Below are 17015 nucleotides of genomic sequence, written 5' to 3' on the forward strand. Positions count from 1 at the left end.
GGCAAAAAAATGCGTTTTTGCAGTTTCTAGCCAATATCTTGAAAACCGTAGAAGATAGAAAAAAAACTTTCATTGATGAAACGATCTTTATGATGGGTCAAAGATGTAGGATGACTCTTTCTAGAGTTTTGTCCTTGAAATGCAGAAATGTGTTTTTTTGCAGTTTTTAGCCAATTTTCTAAAAACAGTAATAGACAGTAAGAAGCTTTCAATTGATGAAATGATCCTTATGATATGGCCTACGAAAATCTCCGTCGGGTTGAAGTCGAATGGACAATTCTTGCCCTTGATGGCAAAAAATAATTAGGTGAACGATGCAGGTTAGTTACTGTATTACCATCCCTGCAAGAGCTTATGGAAATTGAAAACTTTCGTCATCACGTTATCCGAGCATGTTCGTTTGTATTAAAATAATATTTCCTAGATGTATTGAATGCATTTAGGTGATAAGAAGGGCCACTGAATTATGAAGGTGCATCAACAACTGTTTGATTCTAACGTGGACATGTGCTCATGTGTAAACTGATTCGTGAAAAATTGTAATGGGTCAAACGAAAGATAACTCCGTTGGAATTCAGTTTAGAATCGTGACAAAATATAAAACAAAGAATAATAAATAATAATAAATATAGACTGTAAGCGTTCGTTTACTTCTTTGTTATATCATAGATCTCACATATACCAGAGAGTTTGAAGGGCTTCATATGGTATAATAAAATGTTTAAAACAGAATTTACGTTCAATAAATAAAAAAAACTTTAAAAAACTAGGCTTATACAGTGACTTTTCTACAACCACGACACTCTTTTGTTATCAATCTGCTGAACAATATGAAGGATTGACAAAGCTATTGGGACATTTAAACTGGCCAGTTGCTATTGAAAGAGTCGATGACTACTCACCTCTGAATCTTTTCATAGTCAGCTCCTGGTTATTTAAATCTGAAGCAGCTACCTGGATTATTCTAATTTTTATTGGTGAGGGGAGTTCAAATTAAACAAATTAGATTTTATTTTGTATTTTGTTGACAAGATTGAAAACCTTGATTTTGAATTGTATTTTAAAATATTTATTTTTATCTTATTATCACTGCATAGAAGTCTTATATATCATTATAAAAATGAGACCTCAATAAATGTTTATACCCTCCTTCATAAAACTGAAAGAGTCCTAATAAGGTCCCTTTTTAATTAAAACTATGTTTAAGGAAAAAGTGCAAACAGTTTGAGGTTCATGTGAATTACAACTTTTGAAATAGTACTGACTGAGTTTACTAAGTATATTAAGTGCTTTATAAAGTGTGAAGGATTTCCACTAAAATTATATTGTTCTGGATTAACTGCAATGGTATTCATAGTTAATGATAAAGTGTCATGTTAATAATAATTTTCATTGGTGTTATAGTTCGGGATTCAGTGCATTTAGTTTGATTGAAATTATCATTTGGAATTATAAGTGCAATGATTTTCAATGCTTTTTTTAGATTTGGATTAAGTGTTATTTACATTGAAACTTCTTTGGATTAAGTGCAATACATATGTAGATTTGGATTTGCGGGAAGTGCAATATTTTCCAATTAATTTTGGATTTAAATACTTTTTTCTCAATAGCCTTTGTGGATTATTAAAAAACAATGATGTTCATTAATAAATATGCAGTTTGGGATGTTGTACAATGGTTATATTTAAATTAAAAATTCGGATTAAGTGCTATTTTCATTGGAATTACAGCTTAGGATTAAGTGCAATGATATAACTGGAATTATATGGGGAATTTTCTTTTTTAGTTTCTCATTCATTGTAATTGTTGTTCTGGATTAAGTGCTATGATTTGCAGCTCTTATTTGAGTGTTTTATGTGAAAAAAAAGGATTTGCAGTGGATTTATACTTATGGATTAAGTGCATTAAATTTCATCATAACTATATATACATGTACAAGTATATCTTAAACAATACAAAAAATGTGCAAGAAATTTATAAGAATCTTAACTATAGTTTAAGTAGATACTTTGAAGGAATATATATCAATGCATATATTTTAAATGAATAAAGGCAGTGTTCAATGGATTCAGATTTGAGATGGGACAATTGTAATAAATAACAGCATTACAATGTAACTTAAGTACATTGATTTTCTTTAATTTGCTATTTCATATGTGTTATCAACTTGGTGGTCTGTGAGTTTATAGCATTTTTTTCTAGGAAAAATATATAAAATATTCACCATTAGTTTTCCACATTGATATTCTCCCTATGTTAGCAAATACAAAGGATGTATTTAACATGTTTCTGTCAACTGCTAAATGCAATAACTAAAGAAGCAAAAAATCATAAATTAAAAAAACACAAAGTTCCTCCAAAACACATTGTAGGTATATTCATAAACTAAGAGAATTCCATACGATGTGAAACATAGAGGGTATTGGCTGCCTAACACCGGTCCAGGTAAATTTTCATGGTTGAGTGGCAACATATCCATATTAAAATAGCAACTGGTCAGTTTAAATGCTCTAACAGCTTTGTCAATCCTTTGTATTGTTCAGCAGATTGGTAACAAATGAGTGTCATGGTTGTAGGAAAGTCACTGTAAAAGTTCAATACTTTGCAATGTTGCTACTAGACACTTTTATCCAAAAGACTGTATTAATCGGGTATGTATTTGTATGTCGAAAGTTATCAAACCTGATTATTTGTCAGTTTGGCTCTCTGTGGACCTTAAGAGATCGTACAGCATGCATTCCCACGAGTCATTCTTAAATCAACATTTCGTCGATTTTTAGGAAGAACCTTGCACGAATGTCCAATATGGTTACTCAGTGCATTTTCTATTTCTGTAAATCCATATTTATCCGCAACAGATAGCGCAGTTTCTCCATCAATATTTTCGATATCGATTTTTGCATGGAAATATAAGAGTAATTTTACAATATCTAAAAGGCCTTCCTTGGAAGCAACAAATAACGGGGATTCTCTATTATCGTTACAAAGATTGATGTGAGCGCCAGATAGAAGTAGTGTTTCGACAACATCTCTCCTTCCTTTTATTGCTGCAATAAATAGTGGGGTCATTTTCGATTTGGTCTGACAGTTGATGTTGGCATTATTTTGTAAAAGAAGCCGAACAATTTCAATAGCGCCTTCATGAGCAGCATAGAACAGGGGAGAACAACCTTTCGCATTTGTCATGTTTGGGTCCGCTCCATTCAAGAGCAGCAATTGCACGACTGTTGTATGACCTTTCCAGGAGGCTATTATTAACGGCGGTCCATTTTTCTTCGTATGCAGATTAGGTTTACTACCATGATTCAATAAAATTTCAACTATTTCACGGTTTCCATTACCGGAAGCTAACCAAAGCGGGGATTCATGGTCTTCATTTATAATGTTTGGATCGCATTCATTCTCCATGAAAAAGGTTACTATTTCCGCATGATTTCCCTCTATAGCTCCATGCAGAGGAGTTTTCCCACAATAGAACGCTTCTTTAATAGCACGATAACAATCCTGTTTGTTTCTATAGAGAAGCTTAAGAACATCTAAATGACCATTTGCGGCAGCAACATACAACGGACTTTCATCCTTATGCCAATAGTCATTTCGTGAAATATTCAAATCACACTTCTTCGCAACTAACAATTTGACGGTTTCCACGTGTCCCTTCTCGGCAGCAAAATACACTGCGGTCCTACCGTACTTGTCACTTATATTTGGATCAATACCAGATTCAATCAACAACTCCACAACATCAGTTTGTCCTTTCTTAACCACTTCCATGAGAAGTGTTGTCTTGTCACTACACAGTAAACCGTCATGTGACTCTATGTGCTTTTTCATACTCTGTATAAATTTAATTCGGAAACTATTAAACTGTAATTGTCTGTTAGAAAATACGTCATTCATATAACCATTTTCTATGTCTTTATACAGTCGGTTGAAATAGTCTTGTTCTAGGTTCTCTCCGATAGAAATAATACATTCTTCCATGTGTTCATTGATGGACTCGAACTGGAATCGATCTCGGATAAACTCTGGATGGCTGTATTCAATGGTGAATTCAACCATACGTTCACCAAAAAATGACGCAATAATATCGAAGAGTTTATTATGCAATAGTGTAAACTTATTGCACGTCTTTGCCACGTATGTATTTGTTAGGCTATAAAGATGATCTTTTACGATTTGGACCGATAAATTGTGTCGAGTTGTTAAAATTTGCGACAACTGTTGAAGAAGGTCTCTAAGTTCTTGATTTTTTGGTGAAAGTGTTTGTTCATTTAAGGAGTTGTTAAATACGACAAAAAGAGCCAAAGTAGCTATTGTTGTTTGATCATCCGATTCCATAATGGAACACAGATCGGCCTTAATAACATCTACGGGACTAGCAAAAAAATTAACGACGTCACAAGTACCTTTTGAAGAACACAACTGACACAGCAGGGGAAAGCACTCATACTGGTTAAGATCTTGGTGCTGCTTTAAATCTTCAACTTGTTCCTTAGATAAATGAATACTTGCTATAAGATCTTTTTCTTCGTTTGATAAAACATATTCCGGTGACAGTAAATCTAACTGACGCCAAGGTATCTGTAAATTTTTCACCTTCTTATGGTAAAAGATGTAAGCTCTGCATGTAAATAGAATTTTGACAGTATCTTTAGAAATAGCTGATTTAATATCGCAACATAGTTTTTCCCATGCGTTAACAGTTTGTATTTCTAGCGTGTACTTTCCACATAAGTCATCAAAAACAAAAATCTGCTTTCTTTCTGGATGATAATATTGTGTAATGTCATTCGGAAACTTTGCAGGAATAAGATCATAGTTATCTTCGTCGTGTAGTTGTAGAGCAATGTGGTGAACCGCTGTCGATTTTCCACAACCTGGCGGCCCAATTACGACAAAGACATGACTTGTTTTAATCATTATTTTCATTGCTCGTATAACTCTTGTTTGAACTACTTTGTCATTACTTAGACGCCATTCTTGTATTGTTTCTGCATAAATATCTGAAATTATATGTTAAGCTCATATTCCAATAGTCAAATTTCACGCAGTTAGGTAGTCGATGCCCTTGTAGCATAGACCGTCATGAATTTAAAAATCGACCAGCATGGTAAGTCAATCCTAACCACGGATGCAGAATCGATTTTCCCATTTTCGATAATGATATTTCTACCCATGTTAAATTTGAAGAATCAAACACCGATGAGATTGCAAAATAGCATACTCTCAGTAACCCAAAGGCTCTGTCGAGTTAAACAGAAGGTGCCCGGTATTTCTTGCATATTCTGGTGGTGTTAACCTTTTAAGATTGATTTTGTGATTGTTACGCAAATAGCAAATAAGTCCTGCTTATGGAAGAAATTCCTTTGTATGTATAAGCCGTCATAAGACATTATAATGTAATTCATAAACGGCGCGCGTTTAATCACAACCGTGGATGTTGCTTTTTGAAGTGACCGCGTTTTTTTTTATTATCACCCTTCCTAAACACGCATCCTCCTACAATTTGCAAAGAGAAAATATGTAGAAGGTGTATTTTGATCTGTACTTTATGCTTTCAAATGTTCGTCTATATATAGTCGAACAGTCTAAACCGACACTACTTGAAAATACAAAGAAAAGTTAAAAAAAAAAACGTAAGTAGTAGTCTTTGTATGAATCATGCAATTCTGTAAAATATGATACACTTAAAAAAGCTACATATGTTTATTTTTGCTATTAAGTTGTTTTGTAGGTCTATATGATTAAATGTATAATTATTCATTCCAATCTGTTTGCTCTTAGGAGATAATCCACATTGAAAATCACACAGTTTCTATTGTATGTTAGTGTCATATACAGAGTTATTTCTCTTAATTTTGAAATCTACAGTGCAGTCTATAAAATTTTTGTCTCTAAGAACACGGGTTATATAAAAAAAAAACCCGAATGTTAATTTCTGTTCACTATGACCGTTCAAACAAAATATCAAAAATAAAATTATGTAGGCTTTTAACCCATGAATCACATTTTGCATGATTTTTAGCTGGAGTGCTACTTAACAAGAGTGATTGTGACACAGTCAAGGCATATAAGATAGTTTTCATGATAAATCAGAGATGTCGCAAAAGGCTAGAACATTAATGAAGAATACATACCTTGAAGTCCCCGAGGTATTATACAAACTGGTGAACACAGATTTCGGACTTCTAAGAGAACTTCCTTGTCTAACTTAAAACTATGTAAATCAACACAAACTTTTCTGTAACTTTCTCCTCCTAATTTGATAATTGCCTGCAATCAAAGCAAACAGAACGATGGCAAAAAGGCAATGAATGATTCAAATTGAATGTTTCTTTGATTCTGCATAGAACTGATATCAAAATGCCCCCGCAACATATGAAGTATTGGTCCACATAATATTTTCTGCTGAATATTGCATTAAATCTAGGATTATTTTGTACGTGTTCAAATGTCTTGGCCAACTTGCTCCTGGTATTTGTGTGAACATAATTAACCATACACCTCAGCAAGAGCCCAGCAATCGAAATCAGCTAGTCTATTAATTGTACCTTCCACCAGGAAATAAACATATGTAGAATGAAGGTTCGACAGGATGGCAGCAACACTATGGAACAGTCTGCTGAAAATCTTGATTGTTTTAAAAGAGACTTGAAAACTTACCTATTTCGTAAAGTTATTTTTTACTTGTAATCCACGATACTATCTAGATTTAACTTTCTCGGATTTTAGTCATATTTTCTTTATTCATGCGATTTATTTTAATGAATTAGTAGTTAATGTTAATTTGTAATTACGTTTTATATAATTTGTTTTCTTCATTGTACTACTTTTAATATTGTGATATTTTATTTTTTGTTGTGGGGGGGGGGGCGGGGTATATAGTAACGTCCGTCCTTTATTTTTCAGTAGAATTAATTCAAAATTAAACAATAAATGTCTGTGAAACCCAACTTTAAATGACTCTTAACTTTTAATTCTGAAAACTTTGTCTTTAAATTTATGCATCTAAAAGAATTTCAGCCGAATTTGTTTGTGCAAATGATAAACATGAATCACTTATGTTCTCATTTGCAGGATTTTAGGTGGAACTATGCTACAAAGCTGAAATTAATTTGAGTCGGTAAGTAAAATGCAAAGTTTAATTATCATCGCATTGTAATCGAAGAAATGATCTTATGACTTTGAAAATTTGTTAAGTTCAAGATATCAATTGTTAAAAGTAATTTTTTGTTTAATTTCCGATAACTTATACTGGTGAAATATATATTTTTACAAGAGTAATTAAGTTAAAGTTTATAGTATGATTAATATTGAAGTTATCAACGTTGACAGAATCTTTTGCAGTTTTGGTTGCTATCATGACGTCGTAACTGCATTCTGAATTTAACAGAAAATTTATGGGTTCATTGTGGAAATTAGTTAAGAAACGGTGTAACTTCAAGTTGCATTCTATATTTCATAATAAGTTAAGACTTTGTTCTTAGAGATAAAACATCTTTTTTATTTTAATGTATTTAATGTAATTAGATTTACCTAAATTGTTATAGAAGTTGGATAATTAAAAGTAGTGAAATTTGACTGAATTCTAGTGTGTAATATTTGGTACTGAGCGATGTGGATTTTAAAATATTTCATATTCGGACTCAGCTTCCATAAACTTTGGATTATTAGACTTTAACATTTTGGATTAATTCGTTCGCTATCATACTTTGTTTGGAATTTATTAGAGCTAGTTATAATATTTTTCTGGCGATTAAAGTGTGATATAAGTGTATAAATTGGTATATATACCTGTATCGGTCCAAGCACCAACTTTAACTGGAAAGGAAACAGAGGAACGACGGCATACAAGAAGTACTGCCGCCGTGGACTACAAATTGATCCAGTTTACGGACAATGCTTGTGAAAGCGAACATATAGAACCAATTATGGGTCCGCCCAAGAAAGCTCCATAGAGAAAAAAAGGCCACTCGTAAAAACGAAGATACGGAAAATGAGTATGAAACTAGAAAATACCAATATACAACTTGAACGACGATGTTTTCACCGAGAACATGAGTTAAAGATAAAGCAAGTGGAACTTGAAATAGAAAAAGTAAAATCACAATCAAAAGATGATCTTGTTCAAAATGCAATGCCATTCTAAATTAAATTACAAACATACAATCACAAGTCAAAGGAAGACATTCTGACTTATTTATCTGAATTTGAAGCAGTAGCTTCACAAGCATATTGGACAGAAGAAATCAAAATTCTACAGTTAGGAACACTGTTAACTGGTGAAGCGAGAGATGTCGCACAGCAGTCAAACAAAAGTTATGACAATTCGCGTATGGCATTACTTGACCAATTTGGAGCAAAGCCTCGTGAATACTTCTCTAAATTAATAAATACTGATAAAGAACCAACTGAAACGTATAGATGGCTTTAGGCAAGAAAAGAATATTAATATTAATCAATGCTTTCCTAGAGACCTGATACTTTAGTCTTTCACATGCCTTTTTTTATTATATTAAATTCTATTAATGTGAACATTCCATTTTGCATTGTTCTGGAAGTCAAGACCCAGATGGGTATGTACATCAAGATCATTCACCTGGTTTTCATGGCCTCCAAAGTATACGGGATGGTTTTCCGCGTTTCGTCAAGAGAATAACAAAAACTCTGTCTTGGATGAGTTGAATTTTATAGTCCATTTTTTAGATCAATTATGAATATATGATAGATCTGTTGATATCTTGTCTGCAGCATCTCTTTAATATTGGTCATCAATAATAACAAATAATGATGTATCGTCTACAAAAAGTTTCATCTGACAGTTTATACCCTCAATAATGTCATTGTTTATAAATAAAAAACTGAAAAGGAACCTTGAGGGACCCCTGCATTGATATCTCTCCAATCATAGGTAAAACCCTCCAAGACAACTCTCTGTCTTCTCTCAATTAAGTAGTCTGTAATCCAATTTAATAAATTATCGCAAACCCCAATTTCTGAAATTTAAATAAAACTCTGTCAAAAGCCTAAGATATACCACAAAATACAAATCTAACATCCTGACACTGTATCTAAATTGCCAAGTATTGTATTATAAATATTCAACAGCTGATATACAGTTGAGTCTTCAGGCATGAATCCAGACTGATATAATGTGATGTTCAAGAACAAAGTTGTGCATATGCTTAACCAAGATATTTTCAATTATTTTTCAGAGAGCACATGTAAGAGAAATAGGACGAAAATTGGAATCATCTGCTATAGACCCATTATTCGTATAATTGGGTGTCACGTGAGAACGTTTCCATAAATATGGTAATTGACCACACCGTAGAGACTCATTACGAAGTAGTGTCGAAGGATGCACGAATGCATCTAAGATATTTTTCAGTATGACTGGTGCTATTCCATCTGGTCCACTAGGTTATGTAACATTAAGTATAAGTTGGTCCCTGACCTCCCGCTCAGTAATGATAAAATTAGGTAGGTTATTTATCGGTTCATGACTTTAAGCCGGGAGGTCCGGTTCATCTTCAATGTGTGATATGGTACATGCAGTAAAATATGTATTGACCACATCATACTTTTCTGCTGGATGAAGTATAATTTTTCATCCATTTACATGTGGTGGACTTGTATTATCATACTTATTAAGTTTGCATACTGATTTCGCAATACGCCACCATTTACCTGGTGACATCGAATTGCCCGACGTATCGAATCATTCATTAATGGTACATCATTTGGTCGGATAACTAATTTTTGTAGGAATACGTTTGTTACATGCCTCCATGAGTTTAGATTGAAAAAAATGAATAGATCTCATTAACATTCTCAAAAACAGCATTCCAATCATTCCGTACAATATCATCAGACATAGCTAAGAAGTTTGCACGATCATATCTATGTACTGTACTGTTTATAACATTTTTGAATTATATTTTTAATATTCACATCAATACTAACAGGGCAGTGGTCACTATGGAAGTCCGGGTGAATATTCACAGATACAATTAGATTCGGCCTATTTGTAATAAATAGATCTAGACACGAAGTGGATGTATCAGTGATCCTTGTTGGTTCAAGGACAGCATTTTATAGGTTTAGTCTACTAAGTAAATTTACAAGATAGCCACTAGAATATTTCAGTATATCTACATTAAGATCCCCTCCTAGAAAAATTGGTATATTCAAATCAACAATGAGACGAAAATGTTTCTTAAGGGACTGCCAATAAGACACTCGTGAATTCGGAGGGAACACTTGACTACGGTGATGCAAGTTGTTTAAGACAATTTGGCGATCAAGAAAACAAGGGTCATAGAAAATTGAATGTTTTAGATCAAGTTCTGATGTTATTGTCGTCTGACACTTCAAAGATGAAGGCGCAAAGGAAAGATCCATTTCGTGTCATAAGACAAAGATAAGAGTAATCAAGGGAACCCATGTTATAGCGGTAATCAAAAGAATGTAATCCAGGGACAAAGACCAGACATGCAAAACAGACATTTACAACAAAGAACATAAAGTAACTAAAACCATACATACAAAGTAACAAAAGCAAATGAGCACCTCGGACTCCTCTAAAAACTGGGAGGTTGGACCAGGTGCACTGGTAGGGTAAGCGTATTCTGCTTTTCTAGGAAAACTCGCCGAGTTGCTCATAAAAAAGCAAGACGGGTAGTCGAAAGAGAAAAGGAAAACTATGACACATTGAACAAATCAGTTTACATAGCGCAGATGGACACACCGTAACGATCCACTAATTCATGATATGACGCAAACTTTGAAGTTAGGGTAGGTGGAAGACGTGGATTAGTTATACGTACAAACGATATAAATCTGTTGAGAAAATATCACAGAGCTGTGTTTTTGTAAGTGAAAAAGACGAAACGGTTTTACATAGAAAATGACAGAGTTTATACAAGCAATGAAACAGCCAAAGATGTTTCTTAGGAATGATTGGATATTACAGGAAGTTCATTAAGGACTTCGCAAAAATATCAGCACCGTTAACAGCTCTAACATCGAAAAGGGAACCGTCAACCGTTAAGTGGAATGAGGAAGTCGCCAACTCGTTCAATAAACTGAAGGAAGCATTGACTTTCGTACCCGCTTTGGTAACTCCAGATTTTAACGAAAAATTCATATCACAAACAGACGTTAGTGATTATGCAATCAGGGCTGTTCTTTAAGTCCGTCAACGTACCGACAATTGTGAACAATCCAACTGCGTATTTAAGCCGAAAATTGCTACCTAGAGAACAGAACTATAGTGTTGTTGAAAAAGAGTGCTTAGCAAATCGTTTGGACTGTTGAAGCTTTAAATATCATCTTGAAGGTGTGAAGTTTGTCATAGAAACTGACCATAATCCGCTCGTATATCGTCTGAAAGGCAAGAATCAGAGACTATTACGTTGGGCTTTGGTGCTCCAACCGTATGAATTTGAGGTATTCTATAGGAAAGGATTACAAATCGCTAATGCTGATGGACTATCCCGCTTCGACCTTATCCACCTCTCCCTATTTCCAGTAGCAATCAAAATTTTTCGACCCCCATTTTCCCTGTGTCCATTCCCATTTTTTTTATTTCATCATCCCATGTTCATTTCATCACCCATTTCATGTTCATCGCCTGAATATAGCTGAAATATTGCTGCTCGGGCGTTAAACCCCAATAATCAATCAATCATATATGACTATGTAATTGTGGTTTTGTTTGATATGGAGAAATTTATGGATAAATTTTATATATTAAATTCATTAACTCGAGGATCGTTATGGTGTATCCATCAGCACCATGAAAACTGATTTATTCAACGGGTCATAGTTTTCCTTTCCTCGTTTGTCTACCCTGGACTTGACTTTTTATCAGCAATTCGGGTGTTTCTAGAAGAGCAGAGAACGCGTACCCTACCGGTGCACCTGGTCCATGCTCCCAGTTTTTAGTGGAGTCCGAGTTGCTCATTTACTGTTGTTACTTTGTATGTATGATTTTAGTTACTTTATGTTCTTTGTTATGTATGTCTGTTTTCCATGTCTGGTCTTTGTCCCTTATGTTCTTTGTTATGTATGTCTGTTTTCCATGTCTGGTCTTTGTCCCTGGATTACATTCTTTTGATTACCGCTATAACCTTGGTTCCCTTGATTACTCTTCCATTAAAGGGGGATTGTGATTGTGAGGTCTACTAGTAGCAAAAGCTAACTGTTAAGTGTTAGTGACTTATTATTATTCGAAGAATGATATTTAGTTTACGATCGCGATTTCAGTTATAGTAGAGACAGTAAAGGTAATGCAAAACATTATTTCATTATGACTGTTAGGATAATCTCTCCAGTGAGCAAAATTTTATTTTCGTGACAAAAACAAAAAAATAAGGAACATGTTTTTTATCTTAAGAAAAGGTGGGGTTAAAAGTAAACTTTTGTTTCATGTTTGCTAACTTACACTGAATGAAATGTGTATCTTTACACGAATCTATACTATAATTAATATTGACATTATAAATGTTGACAGAGCCTTTTCCAGTTTTTGGTTGCTATCATGAGGTCGTGACTGCAACATTGACATTTTAAATTTAACAGACAATTTATGGGTTCATTATGGGAGTTAGTTAAGAAAGACTGTAACTTTATTCTGCATTCCCTATTTTTATAATTAGTTTAGAGTTTGCGCTTGGAGAAGAAACATCTTTTTTATTTTAATGTAACGCTAAATTTGCCAAAATTGTTATAGAAGTTGGATAATTAAAAGTAGTGAAATTTGACTGAATTCTACTTTGTAACATCAATACAAGAATGAAGTGGGCAAAGAGACTTCTTTCAAATGATGCTGTGCTAAAAGTGCTTATAAAAGTGTGGCATACGGACGGTAGCGTTATAATATGTACTCTTCCGGAACTTTAGTAGTGGAAGAAACAAAAAAGAAGCAAAGAAGGGGAAAGTACGATTTTTTTTATGGTAATTAGGATCCTCTACGCAGAGAGTATGTTCGCTATCACTACCTACTCCGAAACAATGACGACGTCTTCTACGCTTAGGTTAAGTGCAAAAGTTGCAGCTTATCGGAGTAAGACGAAATTGTTTACATCCTATACATATCATCTTTGCCTATAGGTTTTCGGAGGAGGTCGATTAATACTTGAATATTACCTGGCTTAAGGCATCCCATTGATCGTTAAATTCAGTTTCTGTTAGTAACTGTAAGTCGTTATGAGCCATTTTATTTCGGTAGTACTTTATTACCGATAAGGCACTCTCCGCACTTTCTTTGTTTTTTGTTGGAAGAACATCTTCGATTTTCATCTTTGCTAAATTGCGTAGTAAGCATATCATGAGTGTCAAATCAAACGAGCAAGAGGAAGCAATGCCTGCAATTAAAGTGAAATAAGGAATTAGTAAGATTAATAAGGTTAGCATGCCAAAATTAAAGGCGACGGACAAAACTAGTACCAGCCAACTACAATTCAATATAAATTGAACAAAAAACATTTCGCGTTTTGTTGCTGTGCTGATGAGAGGTTACTCGATAATTTCCGCGTATTCGCAATATCCGGTATTCATATTGGTATTTTTGTATTTCTACAATTAGAGTGTCACGGGTACAAACATTAAACAAAACAAAATCACGTATATTCTGAAATCACAAAGCACGTACATGATATTAAGTGGGTGTAGCCTGTAATGTTTATCTTGATCCAACAATTAAAAATTACTTTCAAGTGATGCTTAAACAAGTACCAGTATATGTAAAATGAACTTAACATTTTTTTTTCCGGTATTCGATGAAATAAAAATACTTAGTATCCTATTTACAAGTACATAACATAATTATTCTTTTTAAAATATTTCGTTAGCCAATTTCTTTCCTATGTAATTATGAAGTACAAAAAAAAGAATAAAGTATGAGATGTCTCAGATAAAAAAATGGCACACCGTCTGAATATTTTCTCTGTTGTGTATTATATCATTTGCTATCAAAAATATGAGATTACTGATCGTTTGTATGATTTTGTTAAAATCAATTGACTATTCTGTACATATATTTCTATCAACGAATACTCTAGAAATCTGATTTTTCTAAAATGTACAATGTGCAATAACCTAAACAACCAGTTTCACTGGTCGCCTCTACTCTACATCGTAACAATTCAATCGGAACCACTCGCAATCACTTCTATGTAAAGAGAAAGCCTTACTTGTTCCACTTGCCCAACTGATTATTTGAGCTCTTGTTACACGTACTTCGAATTGATTTTCGTACTGATTAATGGCGAATAAATATCCATGATTCATTCCAGAATATCGTTTGCTTAATTATATACTCTAATCAAATTAATAATTTCATTGAACATATATTTGCTGAGTAAAAGTAAATAAAAGAATGTAATCCGGGGACAAAGACCAGACATGGAAAACAGACAAACACAACAAAGAACACACACACAAAAAAACAAAAAAAAAACAAAATACAAAATACATACAAAGTAACAAAGTAAGTGAGCAACTCGGTCTCCACTAAAAACTTTGTGCATGGACCAGGTGCACCGGTAGGGTAAGCGTCCTCTGTTTTTCTAGAAACACCCGCCGAGTTGCACATAAAAAGTCAAGTCCGGGGTAGACGAAAGAGGAAAAGATAGCTATGTAAGAAATTATTATCGCCGACAATGTATGGCACATTGCAATTGTCTCTCACAAAATGTTGCTTATCAATTCCCTGACGAGTAGCTAAAAAGTGGACAATTTATTAAATTTCACCCTCTTTACACAGGAACTTGATATCTGTTAGGTATACTCTTTATTTGTAGGATGTATATAGTGATAAAATCTCTAGTAGTAATCGCTCCAAAAAGGTTATGAACAGACTGCATTTTTGCAGTTTAACAATGTGACCAAACACAAATTCTCAAAGAGTCAGAAAAAAAAAAAAAAAACGACGCCGACAAAATAGATGAATACGTATGATATATATAAGTGTTTACCTTTGCTTGGGAATAGGAGATTCCATTGGGTCTGGTTTATGACTTTCTTCGTTTTTAGATGCTGCAGTGTCTTAAATCGATTCTGATTCAAAACGAGTTGCAAGGATTCTGGTTTGAACTGTTTATCGAAGAAAACCCGAAGAGCAGATGGTGCTATCTTAAACACTAGATTGGCTATTCTGAGTTGGTTATCATTGTCCTCGCGTTCGAGTCCATTTCCTAAAGTCTCGGAGTTCCCAGCTGCCATAAGTAAACCACTGAAAATATGGGGTAATTGGAATGTCATTGTATAAGACACCAATAGGTGACTTGCATTATACGTGTATATTGCAAGTGATATTAAGACATAATGACACCTTTAAAGTGGCTAACATGTCATAAATCTTGCATGGTGCTATAAATAAATGAAAGCCTTAAAATAAATTTCCCCTTATTTTTGGTTATTTTTATATGATTCCCTAAATAATGTAATTTTAATGTTACACGTACATTAGCTATTTCTTCACTTCAACTTGGCCTGTCATAAGGTTTTGTAAAAATCATTTCTTACACAAATGTGACTCGGTGTATCTTTACTGTGGGTAAAGGTATTTGCACTACATGTTCCCGTTTGTAGCGAGTTATTTTTGTCACAAAATAAGACTTCGACTTAGTCAGGTTTCTAATATAAATTATAGATACGCTCCAATAAAAAAACACAGTTTACTATATGATGTAGATTATGTACAAAATTGAGATAATATAGCACATAACACTTACCACTTTTCTACAGGAAAGAATAAGTAAATGGAAATTTTGTATAAAGGAGACACGTGATATTATAATATACGCATCATCTTTTACTTCCGTAAACGTCCGGGTATAGATATAACAGTAAAGGAATGCTGTAACAGTTGCCTCCGCTATCAACATTTATAATTGGACAGTCCGTAAACCAGGTTATCTTACACTGTAGGCTGTGCATGTCCGGTTTTAGAAATTTAAAAAAGGGAGGGGAAAGAAGAGGGTTCAAATGAAGAAAAAATACAAAAGGGACGTCCGGGCTTTCATTATTTTATTTTTCCAAATAATTTACACAAAATAAATGATTGTAAGACATCGTAACCCCCTAAAATCGCATATGTTTTGTGCTTACTTCGCTGTTTGTACTTTAATCTATGTTTACATAGCTACGTGTATAATAGCTACTTTCTATAGTCAATTTCTTTTTTGATTAAGTTTATAATGAGAAAAAAATCACCAGTAGAGGAAGAACCAAATTGTGAAGTCTTTGAAGCACAATGGTTTATAAAGGAACTTGCAAGTAGCAAATGTATTATGCCTTAAGGAGTTAGACTTACGGTAAGGGACATAACTCCTGAAATCAGTGATATGTCTGTATCATATTCAATTTCACCAAAGCATATCAAGCTTTCATTTGAAACAGAATGAAATCAGTCCGAGTTACTTTGATGCTTACATACATCGAAGTAAAATACTTAATACAAAGATTTAATTCACTAGTAACTCATGGACCAATCAGATTTTTTTTGTGAATTTCAAATTAATAGGCAATGTGAAATGAGACTAGGTAGATAGAAGCTGAAACCAGCAAATTTCCATTAGAACGCATGAATGACGCATCAATAAATTCACATTATATTTGAATTGCCAATAATATCAATTACTGGAAAGACCGACCTGTTTATACTACTTGATAACAACCCTTAAGTTTTCACCATGTTCTTTGGAAATGATCCGTAAAATCCAGAACTTTGTGAAATTTTATAAGTACTATGAAGATTTACAATCCGTCAATCGTAATTTGCAGCCAAAGTTCAAATCCGTGTAAGTAAATTAAACACCCTGGAAAGAAGCTGTGTCAATTAGTGAGGAGGAAATAGGCAGTCATCCTCAGTCAGATTCAATAACATTCGTTTAAAGCCTTCAATATGTGTATAAACACTGGATATACTGATGATAGTGCTTATTGAGCAACATATTTCAAAAGTATGACAGACGTACAGACGATTGGTAAGACGGAGCCAAGCA

At 33.7% G+C, this 17015-nt stretch overlaps 1 protein-coding gene across 1 annotated transcript; it reads right to left on the reverse strand.

Moving 5' to 3' along the window:
* Positions 1 to 631: 631 nt before the first annotated feature.
* LOC148607456 (uncharacterized) lies at positions 632 to 15856 on the reverse strand. The gene is made up of 5 exons (XM_088543821.1): positions 15744 to 15856; positions 14985 to 15241; positions 13156 to 13373; positions 6141 to 6276; positions 632 to 5006 (listed from the first exon to the last, which is right to left on the reverse strand). Exons 2-5 carry the CDS (start codon positions 15229 to 15231, stop codon positions 2716 to 2718), a joined length of 2892 nt encoding a protein of 963 aa, XP_088399947.1. The 5' UTR covers positions 15232 to 15241; positions 15744 to 15856; the 3' UTR covers positions 632 to 2715.
* Positions 15857 to 17015: the final 1159 nt, after the last annotated feature.

This window comes from Perna viridis, chromosome 9, assembly GCF_037379345.1.
Source record: "Perna viridis isolate PV_CMFRI_1.1 ecotype Kerala chromosome 9, ASM3737934v1, whole genome shotgun sequence".
Taxonomy (NCBI): domain Eukaryota; kingdom Metazoa; phylum Mollusca; class Bivalvia; order Mytilida; family Mytilidae; genus Perna; species Perna viridis.